Source organism: Pan paniscus, chromosome 5, assembly GCF_029289425.2.
Source record: "Pan paniscus chromosome 5, NHGRI_mPanPan1-v2.0_pri, whole genome shotgun sequence".
In the NCBI taxonomy this organism is placed as follows: Eukaryota; Metazoa; Chordata; class Mammalia; order Primates; family Hominidae; genus Pan; species Pan paniscus.
In genome coordinates, this window is record NC_073254.2 from 51,919,683 (window position 1) to 51,941,173 (window position 21,491).

General features: G+C 43.9%; 1 protein-coding gene across 1 annotated transcript in view; it reads left to right on the plus strand.

Annotated features, from left to right (window-relative positions):
- The window catches only part of CMTR1 (cap methyltransferase 1), a 48,398-nt gene that overhangs the window by 14,271 nt on the left and 12,636 nt on the right, over nt 1-21,491 (plus strand). Inside the window, exons 5-13 of the mRNA XM_003818884.5 lie at nt 2,862-2,954; nt 4,416-4,487; nt 5,657-5,751; nt 5,850-5,922; nt 11,258-11,456; nt 12,199-12,317; nt 14,181-14,277; nt 14,602-14,734; nt 15,461-15,640. Coding sequence (XP_003818932.3) covers nt 2,862-2,954; nt 4,416-4,487; nt 5,657-5,751; nt 5,850-5,922; nt 11,258-11,456; nt 12,199-12,317; nt 14,181-14,277; nt 14,602-14,734; nt 15,461-15,640 — 1,061 coding nt within the window. The remainder of the gene's footprint in view (nt 1-2,861; nt 2,955-4,415; nt 4,488-5,656; nt 5,752-5,849; nt 5,923-11,257; nt 11,457-12,198; nt 12,318-14,180; nt 14,278-14,601; nt 14,735-15,460; nt 15,641-21,491) is intronic.

The window sequence follows — 21,491 nt, forward strand, 5'->3', positions numbered from 1 at the left end:
ACCAGCAGACTGGCAATGAGGAACAGGGTAGATACCTGCTGCTGGTTGCTGGTTGTGGGCTTTCATCTCAGAAGTACCTGATGGTTTCTATGTCTTCATTCGTGTTAAAACAAGAGTCCACATCCTTTCAGTGGGGCAGAAGTTGAACTAACTTTACTAAACTCAAAATCTGAAATCACCCTATAGGCCGGGCATGGTGGCTTACGCCTATAATCCCAGCACTTTGGGAGGCCGAGGCGGGTGGATCACCTGAGGTCAGGAGTTCAAGACCAGCCTGACCAACATGACGAAACCCCATCTCTGCTAAAAATACAAAAACTAGCCAGGTGTGGGACTCACACCTGTAATTCCAGCTGCTAGAGAGGCTAAGGCAGGAGAATCACTTGAACCTGGGAAGCAGAGGTTGCAGTGAGCAGAGATCGTGCCATTGCACTCTAGCCTTCCAGCCTGGGCAACAGACTGAGACTTTGTCTCAAAAAAAAAAAAAAAAGCCCTATAAGTAAGTAAAAGTTTGTAAGTAAAAGTTAGGTCAAGTGGGGCCAGGCATGGTGGCTCACGCCTGTAACCCCAGCACTTTGGGAGGCCAAGGCAGGTGGATCTCAAGGTCAGGAGATCAAGACCATCTTGGCTAACACGGTGAAATCCCGTCTCTACTAAAAAATACAAAAAATTAGCCGGGCATGATGGCGGGCACCTGTAGTCCCAGCTACTCGGGAGGCTGAGGCAGGAGAATGGCATGAACCTGGGAGGCGGAGCTTGCAGTGAGCTGAGATTGCGCCCCTACACTCCAGCCTGGGCAACAGTGAGAGATTCCGTCTCAAAAAAAAAAAAAAAAAAAAGAGGTCAAGTGTCAGTTGGCAGCCACTTCTTTACAGTAGGTGAGTCTGGGTGTCCAGGGGTGGATATCCAATCATGGGGTTACCACGGATAAATGCTCAGTGGCTACTGCAGCCTAGGAATGTGGAGGACAGGGTATGACCCTCTGGATAAAGTCCACTCTGTAGGTAGTTATAATAATCAGACTTCCATAGGGACATTGAGTCTGCTTTTTCTTTCCAAGTTTATATGAGCTTCTTGTTCTCTAGAGTTTATAATTTATAACCAACTCTATCACCTTTATGCTTAAACATGATAGATTTGACCAGGAGAAGAAGCCATGATTCACTGCCAGATTCATGGACAAAAGGCTTCAGTAATTTTTCTTTTCAACTTTGTCTCTGTTGATGCTGGTTGGCTTGCCCTCAAGACCTTGCATTGTGATACCATTTTATGCCTTTCAGAGCATGTAATATTACTTTTAATCACATTGCTTCAATTTGCAATGGTGAATCTCTTCTCCACACTTGCTTGGGAGCCAATATGTGAAGCTGCCATGCAGGTTAGCCACCTGTTTAGGTTTTATAATCCATGTTTCTCTATCCTGGTGGCACTTAGCGCTGCCTGCACAGTAGAATCATCTGGGGACTTCTGAAAACTTATCCCCAGGCCTCACTTCAGACCAGCAGAATCTTATACTCTGGAGATGGGTCTCAGGCATCAGTACTATTTTTTATTTTTTATTTTATTTGAGACAAGGTCTTGTGCTGTTGCCCAGGCTGGAATGCAGTGGCACAAACACAGTTAACTGCAACTTTGAAATCCTGGGCGCAAGATATCCTCTCACCTCAGCCTTCTGAGTATCTACAACTGCAGGCCCGTGCCACCATGCCTGGCTAATTTTTTAGACTTTTTTTTAGTAGAGACAGAGTCTTGCTGTGTTGCCCAGACTGGTCTTAAACTCCTGGCCTCAAGCAGTCCTTCTACCTTGGCCTCCCAAAGCATTGGAATTACAGGTGTGAGCTACTGGGCCCAGCTCCAGGCATCAGTACTATTTTATGTTTTGTTATGTTATGTTATGTTATGTTATGTTATGTTATGTTATGTTATTTTGTTTTCAAGACGGAGTTTTGTTCTGTCACCCAGGCTGGAGTGCAGTGGCGCAATCTCGGCTCACTGCAACCTCTACCTTCCGGATTCAAGGGATTCTCCCGCCTCAGCCTCCCAAGTAGCTGGGTTTACAGATGTGCACTGCCATGCCCAGCTAATTTTTGTATTTTTAGTAGAGACGGGGTTTCACCATGTTGGCCAGGCTGGTCTTGAACTCCTGACCTCAAGTGATCTGCCCACCTCAGCCTCCCAAAGTGCTGGGATTACAGGCGTGAGCCACCACACCCAGCTGCATCAGTACTCTTTAGAAGCACTGCAGATGATCCTAATGCACCGTTTTGGCCTGATAGGAAAGTAATTGAAAAATTAAGAGGAAGCACCCATTAGAGATGTCAGTTTTTGTTCTCCCTTAGAATGAATGGGCTAGGAATCCTATTTACCAGTTTCTGGATTGTTTTGTGAATAACACTTTGAAAGGAATCAGGAGATGAGACTCATTGCCATTAAGTCTTTCTGATATACTTATCTTGTCATAGACCTACATTGTATGCGATAACTGCCTGTTTACTTCTCTGTGTCTCCACTGCTCTGATTGCAAACCCCTTTTGCCAAGGGCCATGTCTTATTTAACTCTGCATTCTGAGTGCTTAACACATAGTAGGTATTCATTAAATAATAATGGAACAAATGAAAGAAACCTTAGGTTTGAGAAGTTTCTAAGGATTCTAACCAGAATTGGAGCTGGCTTTAGAAGTTAAACTTTAGAATTCTGGCTCTCACGTCTCATGTCTGACCACTGCATTTGGCTTCAGTAACCTGCACCCTTCTCGGTCTGTCTCAGTCCCTTTTGATTGTTTTGGGGAAGTCCTGATGAGTTGGGGTTTAGCTTTGAGGGTCTGTCATATCTGTCTTACTAACCTCTCTTTTGTTTGCAGCCCAGTGCTTGTGAGCAGGTGTCATGGTTTCCAGAATGTACCACTGAAATTCCTGACACTCAGGAAATGAGCGATTGGATGGTGGTGGGAAAGGTAGGCTTTCAGGAAAATGTACCCTGACTTCTTGGCATTCTCTTGACTTTTCACTTGCTCGAGTCTGGTATGTACATACACTTGCAGTTTAAGAAAAATGTGAATCTGACCATTCATGTTGGTAGGAATAAAACTGTGTCAAGAGGGAGTGTCATGAGCTTTACAAGTATGCCCCTTGGAGATATGACAGGGTTTTTTCTTTTCTCTGAGTTATTTAAATTGTAAGGCAGATAAAATGTATAACCTCTGTCTTCTTCATGGATGCCTTTTGAAGTGGCTTATCATACATATCTGTGTATTCTGATCACTGCTAGATGAAAAGACATTGTCCCTGCCCTCAGAAAGTAATGAGGGAATTGTTACAGAGGGAATTTGTTTAATCTTCTTCTGGAAAATTGTGAGAATAAAGTAGATGGCTACCAAATCAATATGGTCTAGAGGGCAGTTCTCAAAGTATATGTGCTCCCGGGGATCTCTAAGACCCCCTCAGGGGGTCCACAAGGGCAAAGCTATTTTCATAATGATATTGAAAAGTTACTTGCACTTTTCACCCTCATTCTCTCACAAGTGTTCAGTGGAGTTTTCCAGAGGCTATGATGTGATATTACAACAGATTGAATGAAAAAGCAAAGAGGAAAATCTGGCCTTCTGTTAAGACAGATGCTGAAGAAATTTGCAAAAATGGAAAACAGTACCACTCTCCTCACTCATTTTTTTTTGGAAATGTTATTTTTCTGAAAATATATGTCTGAAAAATATTTATGTTAACATTAGCCTTTTAAACTAAATTTAAAAATATTTTTAAAATCTGTTTTAATTTCTAATAATATAATTATTTGAATTCTAGATAATAGATTACCTGTCTATTATCTATCCCGCATAAACAAAAATTCTTTAGGATCCTCAATAATTTTTATGAGTGTAAAACCTGAGACCAAAGAGATTGAGTTTTACTGGTTTAGAGGTGGCTTCACTCATTTTGGGGTTGCACTTGATATCCCTGTGAGACCCCTTAGTGTCCCTGTTTTCTGAAATGCTACCAGGTCAGTGCCTGGTATCATGTATTTGTACTCATCACAGAGAGGCTTCCTGGTGGAAGGACAAGCTTTTGTCATTTGAGGCATTCCCCATCCTTCTGCCTCCATGCTCCAGGGTTAGACAGCTTGAATGTCTCCTTCCTGTTTGGTGTTCCCAGCCTCAGCACTCATGAGTCTTGTGTCCATATGGTGCTCTACTCAGAGCTCCTGGGGTGGGGGTGAGGGGGTGCTTCATCTCACAGCCATCTGGAGAATAGCCAGAGGGATTTAGGATTTTCTCTTTCCCACCCTTCAGGGACTGATGTTTCTTGGCAGAGAACCAAGTCCCTTCTTGCTCTACTTACTTGGAACCCTAATTTCTTCATTCATCCCCAACAATTGCAGTCACACGTGGTCATTACTTACTGCTTTTTTCTCCCTGTAGAGAAAGATGATTATTGAAGACGAAACAGAGTTTTGTGGGGAAGAGCTGCTTCACAGTGTGTTGCAGTGTAAGGTAAGGTCTTGTGGCTAGAACCAGATAATGAAAACCTTGTGGGAGGTGATTTGCTGGACTTTTCCATTTCTCCTTTGAGTGGGTTGTGGGAAGCTAAAGTTAAGATTTTTGCTGGAGATCAGATGCATAGCTTGGTTCATATCTGCAAATTGTCTTTTTCCTGGGTGACTGTTCTGCCCTGTGGGTGTTGTGCTGTCCCTGTGGTCAGCAGCCAAGAAAGGATCTGCCTAATCTCAGTGGGTCTGTTCATTGTAATCCTGAGAGGGCCTGGTGTAGTAAAAGGTTTGGAGTCATTCCTTAGCATCAGATAGACCAGGATTCAAATCCAAGATCTGCAACTCTTTGCTGTGTGACCTTGGCCCGGTGGTTTTACTCTCTCTGAGTTTGAGTTTCCTCAACTATAAAATGAGGAGAAAATACTCTTTTCTCAGGGTTGTTGTGTGAGCTAAATGAAATAGTGGGTGTGAAGTACCTGGGTAAATGTTAGCCTCCCCTTGACACTTTTTGTCTTAATTGAGAATCACATTGTGTGTGGGCAGAATGAGCCAGGGAAACTCTGAGGAGGAAATGGGTTGGTGAAAAAGGCAGGCCTCAGAGTAGCCTCACAGATTTTATTTTTTGGCATGCATAGGGTTGGGAATATCCATAAGGTGACTGGAACTCAGGTAATGTGAGGATTTCTTTATCTAGAGAGGAAATTGGTCAGGGGAGTTTGAGAGAAGGGATCGCTACTGTGTGGTAGGTGCCATCAGAAAACCCTAGTCTTGTTTATTTGTTTCTCCTCTCTCTAAGTGAGGTCTAGTCAGGTAAGCCTTCATACCAGAACTTTGATCCCTTGGAGAGTAGCTGCTGGTATGGGATGGAGAAACAGATTTACTATGAGGATTAGCAATGCCCAGAGGTGGCTCTGTGTGTAGCAGCGGGTGCCGTTTTTTAACCACTTGCCATGTGCCAGGCACCTGTTTACATTTTTTTTTTTTAACCAATTTACCGGCAAGGTAGTTGAGAGAGTTATTGAGCAGCCTGTGTAGGGTCACACAGTGAGACATTTCAGAGCTGAGATGCCACAGGAATCTTGTTCCTTGGAGGGCTGTGAGTTGGGCACTGCAGGGTCTTAAGGTCCCTTTCCTATCCTGGAATTCACCTTGAGGTTCTGATTCTCTGGGCAGAGCGTGTTTGATGTCTTGGATGGGGAAGAGATGCGGCGAGCTCGGACTCGGGCCAATCCCTATGAGATGATCCGAGGAGTCTTCTTTCTAAACAGGTTTGCTGACATTTCCCTCCCCTCCCCTGATGCTCCCTGCTCTACCTTTTCAATTGAGCCTAGTACATCTAGTACTTTTCTGTCTTGCTTTATTGCAGGGCAGCAATGAAGATGGCTAACATGGATTTTGTATTTGATCGCATGTTCACAAATCCGCGGGACTCTTATGGGGTGAGAACAAGATTCTGCTTCTGAATTCATGGTGCTAAGAGGGCTTAAGTTTCAGTGGCTCAGCCATTGCCATTTGTTCAATGCTAGGAGAGTATTCTGACTGTGTGATGGAGATACTTTGCTTTGAGCTCCTCAGATAGGGTCCCACAGTGCTTCTGTGGTCCCAGGAGTGAAGCAGTTGTCTTCAGGGCTTCAGTCCTGGAATCCGAGCCACTAACCCTACAGAAGGTAGAGTGGAAGGGTGAATACTGTTTTTATATAGCAAGCTTATTTTCCGAATTGAAACTTGGTGACATCACCTGATTTGGGTGCTGTTTCTGGTAATGAGAGGGGAGTACTGGGAAATATGGTTTGAGTGTTGGATGAAATGTGGGCATTTCAGTGGGCATTTTCATTGATCTATTTAAAATCAGTGTTGTATCTGAAAATCTAGCCTGTGTTGTTGGAATGTGGTGAGGAGGGACATGACATAGCATTTATGAAGCAGGATGGATTACTTAAGTTTATACCTTCTTTGGGCCTCAGCTGCCTCATTCTGAAATGAGCCGTACTAACCTGCCAGAGGGCTAGGGTAGAACCAAAAGGCTCTTAAGATTTGTCCCAGCACTAAGACTGTAATTTTAGACTGGGCCACTTTCCTTCTCTGCCTCTCTGAACAAGCTTTGCGTGGGATCATAATTATAAGGCTTTGGCCCTTTTCAAGAAGTGGTAAAGCAAAATGAGTTTCTACTCTGCTGCATCTCATTTCTCTGAACATAGACTCTCCATAGTGATAGAGAAAGAAAAAAAGGAAATTTCATTCTAGAATTCCCTTCAGGGTTTCAAAGCATTTTTACCTGGTCCTAGAAAGTTACTTTTCTTTGACAGTGATAGGGCCAGGAGCCAGCTATCCCCAAACCTGTTTCTGCTTCACTCACCCTCATTCCACTAGACCCCCTGATTATCCACTGGCTAAAGAAACTTGTTTTCCAAGTTCTTTAATGTTTCAGCTCCACCTACCTAACTGCTTCCTCCTTGCTGGCAAAACTGGCATGTAGCCCCTCCAGCCATTACTCATTTTTCACTCCCAGGTCTCCCTTCCCATTCTCCAGTACCAGCAGGCAGCACAAAAGGGCTCTTGGAATTAGCATCTTGAGAAAATTAGGTTGATATAATGTTGATTTAATTTTCTGAGCTCCAAATGATTTCCTTTAAACCCCTGCCTGGCAGAGGAGCTCTGTCAAGCTGATGGGAAGTCACAGTGTCTTTTTTGGCTTTTGTATACAAATGCCTCCAGCAGCTGGTATCTGGTTATTGCCTTTTGCTGTCATGAAAGTGAAGTAGGCACCAGGGTTGTACCATTCAGGTTGAGGGTAGAGATGTTAGTTACATAGGAAAAGGCAGCCGTGTTTGTAATGCTTCAGGCAGCTTCTTGACCTGAATTGATTGTTAGTGGCCATGGAGAATTGCCCTTTCAGAGATGTTTCTCTATGCTTCACTATAAAAAAAGTGATTTCTCTCGAGCCCCTGGTGTTTTATTTTCTCTTTTCATTTCCGTTTTCCCCTGAGGACCAGAGTTACAGCCAAGCCCCACAGGCTTGGTGTGGTTTTCAGGCCAGCAGAGACACTAGAGCAGTCCCCAGCAGAAGAGGGAGTGGCTGAAGGCCCAGGCACACACCCATGTTTGCTAGGGTCATAGTGGCTCTTGGATCAGGCAAATTATAGACTAAGAGCAGGAGAATTTGAAGCTTGGAATGTGAAGAGGTTAAGAGGTGATGACAAGTGATGGAGAGAGCAGACTGAAGTTTTTTTTTTTTTTTTTTGAGACGGAGTTTCGCTGTTGTTGCCCAGGCTGGAGTGCGATGGCGCGATCTCAGCTCACCTCAACCTCCGCCTCTCGGGTTCATGTGATTCTCCTGCCTCAGCCTCCCAAGTACTGGGATTACAGGCATGTGCCACCACGTCTGGCTAATTTTGTATTTTTAGTGGAGACGGGGTTTCTCCACGTCAGGCTGGTATTAAACTCCCGACCTAAGGTGATCCGCCTGCCTTGGCCTCCCAAAGTGTTGGGATTGCAGGCGTGAGCTACCGCGCCCAGCCAACTCTGAAGTTTTTAAGTAGGTCTGTGGTGCTGCAGGTTATGGTAAAGGAGAAAGGGGGCAAGGGGAGGAAAATAAAGAAGCTATAAGCAAGAACTGGAAGAGACAAAGGACGGAGGGAAATTTAGATCCTTGGAGTATATGGAAGCATATTATAAACTGTTACATTATGTCAGGGGTTCGAGTGCCTGGGAATGTTGTTGAGACAAGAACACATTGTCTGTGAAGCATTGCAGAAGACAACTGAAGGTAGATCTCTAAGTTTCAGTCCTAGCTGAGGAAATTAGACATCATTTGTCTAATTTCCATTGAGTGTGCAGTGCTGCTGTACTCGCCACTGGAAAGAGAAAAACATGGAAAAGGATAAGAGTTTTGACTCTGAGGAAGTTGATCTGATTGAGTACAATATCATCTTGCATTAATTGTTTAATACTTTACAGTTTGTAAAGCTCTTCAATATAGGATACTTTATTTAGTCCTACAACGGCTTGGAGAAATACCTGTATCAGTCCCAATTTATAACTGAGCAAGCTCAAGCTTAGTGACTTAAATTGTGTGCTTGTCCTTGACTGCACAGTCAGTAAGTAGCAGGGCTAAGAACCCCAGCTGTCCTTCCTGTGAAAAGACTTCCTGGCCATGACCTATAAGGGCCATACATCTTGAAATCACAGAACGAGGTCATATTCATGCCCCCTTTGCAGGGGTGAGGTGTTCGCATCGATCATTCCGCATCCTTCTCCCAGTCTTCCTTTGGACCAGTGGTTCACTTAGAGGGCACGGCCAGTGGCAAGGAACCTTGCTTTTCCCTCTTTGCAGTATGTGTAGGGCTAAAACTTGTGACCCCTGCCTCATTACCACCATGCTGACTCGAAGATGCTACATAACGTTCTTGGCAAATACCATTAGGTCTTTTTTGTGTGCAAATGAATATAATCCAAAAAGATGAATAATCAATGGCTCAGGAACAAAGAATGCTGGGGCGGCTTAGTAAGGAAGTGGGGAAAGAACAATTAAGACCCAGCATGCCTGGAGTGGGCTTGTCACGGGATGATGACATTTATTTTTAGCTAAAGTCACTTTCTCCAGAGACTTTTTCACTATTTTGATAAAGCCAGATAGCTATCATCAGAAGAAAGGCCCACCTCACCTAGAAGTGATTGGGTTGTAAACATCAGTATGTCTATTTCTTTCTTGGGACTGTTTCCCCTAAAGCTTTCTGATCGTTATCTAGCAGCTGCAGCACTCTAGACCAGCACTCAGCCATGCTGAACCTGTAGAGAGGGAAGACTGAGGTCCCTAAGCCCCTTCTGGCTTGAGTGTTCATCATGGTCTGAGGCCAACTATAGTCTTTTGCAGTTACTCACTTGTAGAACTCAACCTTTTGTTGTTGTCACCAGTGCAAATGGTTCATCCTGTCTGCTGTGGAGGATGGGTAGAATTTCACTGTCTAGGGCTCAGGTGTGGGTAAGAGCATACCTAGCATTTGTGTAAGAGAAGTATAAACATACAATATGGTCCAGTACTGGGTTCAGCATAAATGTGAGGTTAAGAGATAAAGCTAGGCTGGGCATGGTGACTTACACTTGTAATTCCAACACTGTGGGAGGCTGAAGTGGGAGGATTGCTTCAGTCCAGGAGTTTGAGGCCAGCCTGGGCAATATACCAAGATCCTGTCTCTAAAAAAAAAAAAAAAAAAAAAAAAAAAAAATTTGTTGAGCGTGGTGGTGTGTGTCAGGGGTCCCAGCTACTCAGGAGGTTGAAGAAAGAGGATTGCCTGAGCTCAGGAGTTCAAGGTTTCAGTGAGCTATTATTGTACCACTGTACTCCAGCATGGGCTGAGTGAGACCTCATTGCCAAAAAAAAAAAAAAAAAAAAAAAAAAAAAACCTGGGGAGAGAGAGCGAAAGCTACTCAAGGGGCCACAAATGTAATTATGCCAAAATTCAAATGATGATTAGTCAGTCCTGAGTTGGCTGGGTGCTCCGAGCGTTGCCTGGAAGCTGCTGTTGCTGCACAACAGTATTTCCTTCCCTCTCTGTCTTGTCAGCTTCTGACTGTGCCCTGCCCCAACCCCACACCCAGCGCTGGGCAGGAGAAGAAAAAAGGGAGTGCAAAAAGGAGAGAGACCAAATGCAGTGTGGTGTCTTGGATTGGATCCCAAACAGAAAAAGAACATTAGTGAAAATCTAAATGAAGTCTAGAGTTTAGTTAATAGTAAGGTATCAATGTTGGTTTCTTAGTTTTGCCAAACATACCATGGTGTAAGGTGTTAACAAAACTGGAAACTGGGTGAGGGGTACTATCTTGGCAACTTTTCTGTAAATCTAAAATTATTCCAAAATAGAAAGTTATTTGGGACTTTTTAAAAGGTGGTTGGGAGAGCCAAGGAGGAAGGGGAGAAAGGAAGACAGAGGCTATGATGGGAAAAGGGAGGTACCTGTGGCTGGGAGAGGGTGTTAGAGCCCCCCAGCCTTTGGTTGGACAGGAAGACCTGAGTCTAGTGGCTAGGCCAACTGGACCCTGATTTAGCTTTGTTGCAGACTGGCTGTGAACAGATTACTTTGTGACTTTGTATCTTGGTGCCTCTTTTTCCCTATCTGTATATGTGGGGCATATTCTGTTCAGTAGGACTCTTGAAAGGCAGGATATGGTGAGGAAAACACTCTGAGAGATAAAAAATGTAGTCAGATACCCATAAATGTTTTTTGTTGTTTTTGTTGAGACGGGGTCTCGGTCTGTCGCCCAGGCTCAAGTGCAGTGGCGCGATCTCAGCTCACTGCAACCTCTGCCTCCCGGGTTCAAGCAATTCTCATGCTTCAGCCTCCCGAGTAGCTGGGTTTACAGGTGTGCGCCACCACACCTGGCTAATTTTTTGTATTTTTAGTAGAGACAGGGTTTTACCATGTTGGCCAGGCTGGTCTCAAACCCCTGACCTCAGGCTATCTGCCTCTCTGGCCTCCCAAAGTGCTGGGATTACAGGCTTGAGCCACCGCGCCTGGCTCCATGAAGATGTTTTTATGAGGAGTCTGAGCTAGGCCTGGTGATGTGATAGGCATTGTGGGTATTTTGAGGGTGGGTGAGGCAACACTAAAGGGTGTTAATCACCAGAAGATACATTTCCTGGGTGCTGTAGCTCTGGTGGGAGCTCTGGATTGTACTTGCCGAAAGGCTTATTTTACTCTCCCTGCATTCTCCTTCCTGTTGCCCATTGAGCTGTCTTGTTTTCCTTCCTCTCCTGTCCTCCACTTGCCTTTGCAGAAGCCACTGGTGAAGGACCGGGAAGCTGAGCTTCTGTACTTTGCTGATGTCTGCGCAGGCCCAGGTGGCTTCTCAGAGTATGTGCTGTGGAGGAAGAAGTGGCATGCAAAGGGCTTTGGAATGACTTTGAAGGGCCCTAATGACTTCAAGCTGGAGGACTTCTACTCTGCTTCCAGTGAACTCTTCGAACCCTACTATGGTAGGGACATTGAGGAGGGTACTAGGAGGTATGAGGGACAGCCCCTCTATGGGGACTTCAGGTCAGAAGCAGTTGTTATCCACATGCCATATTTTCTTTCCTAGGTCTCTTACCCTGGGCTTCACAGTTCATGTCAGAATCTTGGTTCCCTTTTTACCCTGGGCCTGCAGAATACAGGTCAAACACTCCCTCAGCAGATTCTCATCAAGGCCCTATTAATTCCTCCTTTCAGGAACACTCTGCTTTTGTGGTGGCAGGAGATAATGAAACTGCCTGATCTCTGGCTGAGAACTGGCAGGGTTATTAACAAATATAAACCCAATGCCCATCTCTCGCCCTCTGTGCCAGGTGCAGAATGCACTGGGTTGCAGACAGCTCGGCAACCCACAGCAGTCCCTCTGCTCTATGTTGATTGTAATTTGACAGCAAATCCTAAGTCCTTTCTGAACAGTCCTTATTACAAAATTGATGCCTAAATGTAGGTGCCTTAAACACAACTTGGGTCTTAAAGAGAAAGTTCCACGAGTTGATGACTTTTGACTGGTCAACTCCTTTGGGACTGTGTTTCATTATAGCAGAGTACTGTTGTTCCTCCTGGTCCATCACTGTAAGGGAGCCTTGCAGGATGGGCCCTAGTTCTTGAGACACCTGATGCCTGTCTTCACTGACCCAGAGCACTCGTGTCCCAGCTCCTGACATGTATAGGGCAGATGAACTCACTATGACTCTTGTATTCTGACAGGTGAGGGTGGGATTGATGGAGATGGAGATATCACCCGCCCAGAGAACATCTCTGCTTTTCGGAATTTTGTCCTGGATAACACAGATCGCAAGGGTGTCCATTTTCTGATGGCTGATGGGGTAGGTTACCTTTTTTCCATAGACTGATGCATTAAGGATTTGTTATTTTAGAGGTTTGAGAATTGTTTGTTTTATCTGGTTCTTTAGCTGCTCCCAAAGATGGTATTTCACAGTTCAGATTGTAGAGAATGCATTTTTATTCTTTTTATACATTTTTTAAATGATAATTGTGTAGAGACTGATGTTGTGGATACCTTTGCCTGGAGCAGGGTGATCTTGGTGTTGCTCCTGGTGGAGGCTGTCTATACATGGTCACCTGTAAGCCTCTCATAGGCTGACAGATGGCCACCTAACCAAAGACGGCAGCACAGGGGAATCCACAGGAGGCTCTTGTCAGGGCTGGGTTAAAGTGAATGTTCAAGAGGCCTTGTCTACGGGCAGCTGCTTGAGGCACAGAGGGAAGCCCATTGCAGGTTTGTTCAGCAGAAGCTCTCACCCAGTAATCTGACAATGCAGGCATTCCTTTCTGGAGTGAGCCACCACTTACTCTAGAGGAAGGACAGACAATTTGGCAGCTGCTCCAGGATCATATAGCTAGAGTTGAGAAAAGCCTCTGGGACTCTTTGGGTGGCCTCTTAAGCAGTAGCTGTGTGGCTAGTGAAGGTAGGTGGGCAGGATGTCAGCATGATATCCAAAGATGCCTAGGCTCACCAAAGCACTGTGCACAGCAGGGAACAACAGATGACAGGCTTGGGGCTGGCTGTGAGGGAGGGGCTGCTCTGGCTGAGCAGATGTGGGAGTCTGATAGCGCTAATGAGGCAGCTGTTGCTGTGCAGCAGCTATAGAGTTGGAAGCTCAAGGGCTTTCTGCTTCAGCACTTCAGCAGTGTAAAGGGGTGACCTGGGCTTTTTTTTTTTTTAATTGACCCCATAATCAGGCAGCATTTTGAGAAGCATCTTTAAGTCTGGAAGACACTCCTAAACATTTCTTATCCTGAGTCCTTTAGCTATCACTTTTGTAGAACTGAGTCAGGGACACCTGGGGCGTGTTTAATAGAGGGCAGCGTCCTTTTTTCTTTATTTTATTGTAAAAAACACAAATTTGATCATCTTAATCATTTTTAAGTGTTAACAGTAGTGTTAAGTCTATTCACACTGTTGTGCAACAGATTTTCAGAAGTTTTCATTTTGCAAAACAGAAACTGTACCCATTTAACAACACTGTGCCACCTGATGTCCCCTGGCCTCCTTTACTTTTATGTAAGCCTGACTCTGTCTCCTGCTGGGATCTCACAAGGAGGGAGACCACTCTAGAAATAGCATCACACATTCTTTCGGTAAATACCCTGGCCAGAGAGTCTGCCAGCTGGAGACAAGAGGCACCGTGGTCTTAGGACAGGAAAGGGGGTATTGTAAGTAAAACCTGAGTCAACAGAGAGAGATTATTGTGACTAGGAAAGTTAACTTTTCTCCTTCACCAGAGTGGGAAGCCGAAGCAGAGTGTTCTCACTGCACTCACTCCCTGGTCTTGTTAGGACTCACCAGAGCATTCTGTTTCCTATGTTGTGGTTGACCTCTGACTAGCCAATATTTTGCCTCTGTTCTGCCTTACTCTTCCCTGGATTCCCATGAGTTAAAACACATTCTAAACCATCTCCTTGGAAAAGCAGGCTTGGTTCCATCCCCTGAGAATGACAGAGCAGGAAAGTGGAGCTGGTCCAGTAGTAGGCCTGGGTCCTGTGCTTACTCCATCTAACAAGCCCAGTGACCTTCTAAAATAACTCAACACTGAGCTGCTTCTTCATCAATCAGATGGTGATCAGTGAAAACACTTCAAGAACTCTCGATGAAGATGAGGTAGTGATGTTATTCTTAGTCCTTCTCTTTTCTCTTTCCCACCCCATTCCTTGTGCTCTCATTTCAGGGTTTCTCGGTGGAGGGGCAGGAGAACCTGCAGGAGATCCTCAGCAAGCAGCTGCTTCTGTGTCAGTTCCTCATGGCGCTGTCCATTGTCCGGACAGGTGACACTTCCTCAGCTGTCTCCTCACCCCAGGACCCACTTAGAGGCCCTATTGGACAAGAACATGTACAAGGGGTTGGTGGGGAAGTTAAAAAAATCTGCTTATATTAGAGGACAGGTAGCTAAATGAGTAATTTAGGGAAGAAAGGGCTGTGGAATCCTCAAAGTCCCCTCCAAAGATGGTTCTCCCCCTTAAATTGTCTCTGAGTTTTAACAGACCCAGGTGCTGGTTTCCTTGACTTTGTCATATTTACTCCCAAGACTACTTCACCCATCTCTTGGAATAGACCCATTGGCTGCTTTTGGTGTTTTCTCTCTAATCTAGGAGGCCACTTCATCTGTAAAACCTTTGACCTGTTCACACCGTTTAGTGTGGGGCTTGTCTACCTGCTGTACTGCTGCTTTGAACGAGTTTGTCTCTTCAAGCCTATTACCAGCCGTCCTGCCAACTCAGAGAGGTGAAGCCTTTCTCTCTATATTAGCCAGATTAATTGGCTAAATGTCAGAACAGCAAATCATGGTGCATCTCTCTGGCATGACCTCTTAAGCTACGTTTAAAACCTTGACTTTAAAGAAGTGATGGGAGCCAACAGGATTCAGGATTCCTGGATCTTTTGGTCTTGTGATATGCCAGTTCAGCCTCTGCCTCCTTCTTCCGAGCCTTATGCTCCATGCTTATGTGAGGGATTCTCAGCTTGGCCAAGGAGAAAGTGACCAATAGTACGGACACTTCAGGGGTCTTGGGCTGGGAAGGGGCAAGGAGCCGCTATCCAGAGGCACTACTGGGGTCCCAGTGTGACACTGCCCACACACAAGGTGAGAGAAAATGCAACCAATCAGAATTGCCCAGTGGCTTTGTTACAAACACATATTTCTGGGCCTTCTCCTGGGAGAGTTTGATTCATTAGGTCTGTAATTTAACAGACTCCCCAGGTGATTGTGACACAGCCCGTCTGTCACAGGGAAGTTAGGAACTACTGCGATAGAGAGTAGAAATAGAGCTCAACAGAGAAGGATTTGAGGGGAACTTTAGCACCACAAAGGGTCTGTGTTGTTCTTTGTGCGTAGGCCTAAGGTTGAACAGGGGAGCCATTAAGCTTTCTGATTCCACAAGGGGTTGGGGGAAAAGGAATGTATGGGGAGGAAGCCCTTGCTCGGTGGAGTGACAGAGTATCTTCTGCCAGGTATGTGGTGTGCAAGGGCCTGAAGGTGGGCATAGATGATGTTCGGGATTACCTCTTCGCAGTGAATATTAAACTCAATCAGCTGCGGAACACGGATTCCGACGTCAACTTGGTGGTCCCCCTGGAGGTGATCAAGGGAGACCATGAATTTACTGACTACATGATACGGTCCAATGAGAGGTAAGCCAACGAGCTGGTTTTTGCTGGTAACACTGAGGTCCTAAGGAAGACCAGAGAGTGAAAGACTGAATGGTTGGCTCTTGGTATCACTTTGTCAACCCTGACAAATTGGCAACTGGGTTTGGTCTGCTGGTTTCAGGGCTCCCTGGGACTTTGGTTAGTTACCCTCAGGGACCCCCATCCTGCTGCCATGCCCTATCCCAAGGGTGGCAGGTAGGTGCCTGGCTAGTATAGGCCTGCCTGCAGGAGCCTGTGTATAACAGTGAAAGCTGACAGAGCAGCCTGTGTCCCTGGAGGCAGGAGTAATTTCCCTTTAATTGCTGCTGTTTGTAAAAGGCCATCATGCTTGTTGCCTGGTGAAGTCCCTGTTTGGAGGCAGGAGATGGATGGAAAGCATGTGTACAACATGCTTTGGAAGTGCCCAAACTTTTGCCATTTCTTCATGAGTTCCCCAGCTGGTGATCCAAATGCTGTTTTCTGTATCTTCTTTGTTTTCCCCACTCCCTGTTAGTGGTAATAATTTAAAGTTGTGACATTTGGCTTAGTTTTCTCAGTGGGCAGGCCTTAGAAAAAAGTGTTTGGAGATAGGCTGGAGGGTTGTATAGTAGTAGTGATTCAATAGAAAATGCTCTCTTAGGGGGCTAAACAGGTGTTGGAAAGGCCTTAGTTAAGGGTCCAACCTTAAGTCCCCCAGAGAAGTTTGAAGATAGAGGTGGCCCTGGAGAATCAGAAGGGGAGGAAGTCTTTATCCTATTCTCTCCTATTTTTCCAGTATTGCCTGGTGTTTTAACTTTCCACAGTACTGCCATATAAGCGCCCTCATTTTGATAGCAATGGTAGGCACCAAGGTGGAGCAGACAGTAAACTTCAGCATGTTATAGATGAGGAAGCAAACAGGCCCAGAGACCCGCCTGGCTAGGGCTTTGTAACACTTCTGGGTTATGGAACATGTCTTTTGGCTGAACAAGTGTGCATAGATGCATGGCAGAACTGGAATTCTTTTCAGGGGTTCCAATAACACAGAGTGTTTAAGCAACTCTATAACCAGCCGCTTTTCTTTTTCTAAAAAAGTTGAGGTATAATTCTGTAAGTGAAATGCAAATCTTAAGTGTATAATCAGTTTACAAATGCATATATCCTTGTAGCCTACATCCCTATTAAGATAAAAAATGTGGCCGGGCGTAGTGGCTCACACCTGTAATCCCAGCACTTTGGGAGGCTGAGGCAGATGGATCACGAGATCCGGAGATCGAGACCATCCTGGCTAACACGGTGAAACCCCATCTCTACTAAAAATTCAAAAAAAATTAGCCAGGCGTGGTGGCGGGCGCCTGTAGTCCCAGCCACTTGGGAGGCTGAGGCAGGAGAATGGCGTGAACCCAGGAGGCGGAGCTTGCAGTGAGCCGAGATCGCGCCACTGCACTCCATCCTGGGCGACAGAGGAAGACTCCATCTCAAAAAAAAAAAAAAAAAGATAAAAACCGTTTCCATCACCTAAGGAAATTTTCTTATGCCCCTACTCAGGCAGCCCCAAAGTAACCCCTCTTCTGAGTTTTATCACCACAAGTTAGTTTTACTTTTGTATTTTGTGTCTGGGATTTTTTCCTCCTCATGTTTTTGAGATTCATTCATATTATGTTAGTTGGTTTCTTTTTCTTGCTGACTAGTATTCCATTCCATTGTATGAGGATTCTTTTGTCAATGGCCACTTGAGATATTTCCAGTTTGGGGCTGTTACGAATAAAGCTGATACAGACATTCTTGTACAAAGTTTTTGGTGGACAAATGTTGTAATTTCCCTTGGGTAAATACCTGAGTGGGAAATTCTGGATCATAGAGGAGATGTATGTTTATTTTAAAATACCACATAGTTTTCTAAAACGCTGTGTGTGTGTGTGTGTGTGTGTGTGTGTGTGTGTGTGTGTGTAGACAAACAATAAAACAATGTATATGTATATAGTATACATATAATATGTATATTATGGCCGGGCGCGGTGGCTCACGCCTGTAATCCAGCACTTTGGGAGGCCAAGGCGGGTGGATCACCTGAGGTCGGGAGTTCGAGACCAGCCTGGCCAACATGGTGAAACCCCATCTCTACTAAAAATACAAAATTAGCTGGGCATGGTGGCACATGTCTGTAATCCCAGCTACTGGGGAGGCTGAGGCAGGAGAATCGCTTGAACCCGGGAGGCGAGGTTGCGGTGAGCCGAGATTGTGCCATCGTACTCCAGCCTGGGCAATCAGTGAGACTGTCTCAAAAAAACAAAAAGTATATTATATATAAAAACAATAGAACAATTTATATATATTGTTTTATTCTCCTTTCAGCAAAGTGTGAAGTTCTGATTACGTCTTTGTCAGCATTTGGTATTATCAGTCTTTTATTTTAACCATTTGGTGCAATGTAGTGTTATATCATTGTGGTTTCAATATGTATTTCTGTGACAACTAATTATATTGAACCCCTTTTTATGTGCTTATTGGCTATTTGTATATCTTATTTTATGAAGTGCTTCTTCAAGTCTTTTGAACATTTAAAAAAATTGATTTGCCTCTTTATTAAGTTGCAGGAATTATTTTACATTCTGGATACAAGTCCTGTGAGTAGCTGGAGTAGCTAGGATTACAGGCACCCACCACCACCCCCAGCTAATTTTTGTATTTTTAGTAGAGACAGGTTACAGCATGTTGGCCAGGCTGGTCTTGAACTCATGACCTCAGGTGATCTGCCCACCTAGGCCTCCCAAAGTACTGGGATTTCAGGCATGAGCCACCATGTCTGGCTGACCTTTGGCTGTTTTTAATTGTTTTTTTGTTTGTTTGTTGTTGTTGTTGAATTGTAGGAGTTCTTTATATATTTCTGGATATTAATCACTTGTCAGATATGTGATTTGAAAATATCTGTGATTCTGTAGGTTTTTTTTTCCCCACTGCATTGATTGTGTCCTTTGATGCACTGAAGTTTAAAGTTTTGATGTAATCCAATTTACCAATTTTTTTCTTTTATTCCTTGTGCTTTTGGTGTTATATGCAGGAAATCATTGTTAAATGCAATGTCATTAATCTTTCCTCTATGTTTTTAAAGAGTTTTACAGTTTTTTTTTTGTTTTGTTTTTTGTTTTTTTTGAAATGGAGTCTTGCTCTGTTACCAGGCTGGAGGCACAATCTCGGCTCACTGCAACCTCTGCCTCCCGGGTTCAAGCAATTCTCCCATCTCAGCCTCCCGAGTAGCTGGGATTACAGGTGCGTGCCACCACGCCCAGCTAATTTTTGTATTTTTGGTAGAGATGGAGTTTCACCATGTTGGCCAGGATGGTCTCGATCTCTTGGCCAGGATGGTCTCAATCTCTTGACTTTGTGATCCTCCTGCCTCGGCCTCCCAAAGTGCTGGAATTACGGGTGTGAACCACTGCACCCGGCCGAATTTTACAGTTTTATCTGTTACATTTAGATCTTTGATTCATTTTAAGTTAATTTTTGTATAGAGTATTAGGTAAGGGTCCTTCTGCATGTGAATATCCAGTTTTCCCAGCACCATTAGTTGAAAACACTGCCCTTTCCCCATTGATTGGTCTTGGCATCTGTCATTTAACCATATATATGTAAGAGTTTATTTCTGGGCTATCTCTTCCGTTGGTTTATGTGTCTGTCTTTATGCCAGTAGTAGACAGTTTTTATTACTGTAGCTTTGTAGGAAGTTTTAAAATTAGAAAGTGTGAGTTCTCCAACTTTGCTCATCATTTTCAAGATTATTTTGGCTATTTGGTGTCCCTTGAGATTCCATATAAATTTTAGGATGGGTTTTTCTATTTCTGCACATACGTGTATATATATATAATTTTTAATGTTATAAATTTTCCTTTAAGGATCCTTTAGGGCCAGGCACGGTGGCTCACACCTGTAATCCCAGCCCTTTGGGAGGCTGAGGCAGTTGATTACTTGTGCTCAGGAGTTTGAGACCAGCCTGGGCAACATGGTGAAGCCCTGTCTCTACAAAACGTACAAAAATTAGCTGGGCATGGTGGCTTACACCTGTGGTAGCTACTCAGGAGGCTGAGGCAGGAGGATCGCTTGAACTGAGAAGGTAGAGGTTGCAGTGAGCCAAGATCGCACCACTGCCCTCCAGCCTGGGTGACAGAACGAGACCGTGTCTCAAAAAAAAGGATGCTTTAGCTGAATCTCCTACATTTTGATAATGTGTCTTTTAATTAACCTATGGCTCATATATTTTAAATTTTTTCCTTATGATTTGTTCTTTGATTCATAGATTAAGTATATGTTGTATTTAATATTCAGATAATTTAGGATTTTCAAGATATCTATTAGATTTAGTCACACCATTCTCAGAGAATGTATTCTGTATGAATTTGATCCTTTGAAACTTAATGAAGCTTATTTTATGGCCCATCATATGCTCTATCTTGGTGTTGCTTGGCATAATGTTCTATAAATGTTAATTTGGTCAAGTTGGTTCATAGTGTTTTTCAAATTTTCTGAATCTTAACTGATATTTTGAGTACTTATTCTGTTAACTGCTAAGAGGGTTGTTAAAGTCTTTAACTATGATTATTGAGCTGTCCGTGTCTTCTGTTAGTTTTGTCAGTTCTTCAGCTATTTGGGATCTTTGTTATTAGGCACATGCACATTTAAGATAGTTTTGTTTTCTTGATGAATTGACCTTTTATTGTTATGAAATACCCTGTTTATTTCCAGTAATACTCCTTGTCTGAAAGTCTGCTTTATCTGACATTAGTATAGCCACATAAGCTTTCTTTAGCTAAGTGTTTATTGGTCTTTTTTTGTCCTTCTACCTTTGTCTTTATGATTAAATATGTTTCTTATAGACAACATGTGGTTGAGTCTTACCTTTTTGTCCAGTCTGATCTGGATAAAAGTCTCTGCATTTTAATTGGGGTGATTGGTGCATTTACATTGAGTGTAATTATTAATGTTTAGCTTTAAATCCCCAATCTTGGTTGTTTGATTTCTATTTATCCTGTCTGCTCTTTGTTCCTCTCTTCCTTTCTTCCCTCTGTTTTGTGGGGGGGGGGGGGGAGCTAATTCAGTATTTTTTAATAACTAATTCAGTATTTTTAAAATAATTCAGTATTTTTTAGTATTCCTTTTATCTCCTTGAGGTTTTTTAGATGCCTTTTTTTTTGCTATGTTTCAATTGTTGCTGTAGAGATTACTATATGCACCTTTAAGTAATCCATCTGCCTTCCAAAACTATTTCATTGTTTTATGAACAGTGTAAGAACCTTACAACACGATACATGCTATTGTTCTTTTGTCTTTGTGTTTTTGTTTTTATATAAACTCTACTTTATATTGTTACTATTTTTACTTTAAACCGTTTATAGTCTTTTAAAGATGCACATGCATGCACATATATATCTAATTTTTTTAAAAAGGTCCTTGGTATTTACTGACATACTTACCTTTCTGGTGTTCTTCATTCCTTCCTGTAGAACCAGATTTCTATTTGGAATTATTTCGCTTCACCCTAAAGAATTTCTTTTAGCCTGTCTTTGTAGTACAAGTCTGCTGGAGACTAATTCCCTGCTTTTGTCTATTTAAAAATGTATTTGGGCCAGGCATGGTGGCTCACACCTGTAATCCCAGGACTTTGGGAGGCTGAGGCAGGTGGATCACCTGAGGTCAGGAGTTCGAGACCAGCCTGACCAACATGGTGAAACCCCGTCTCTACAAAAGTACAAAAATTAGCCCGGCATGATGGCGGGTACCTGTAATCCCAGCTACTCGGGAGGCTGAGGCAGAAGAATCACTTGAACCTGGGAGGCAGAGGTTGCAGTTAGCCGGGATTGTGCCATTGCACTCTAGCCTA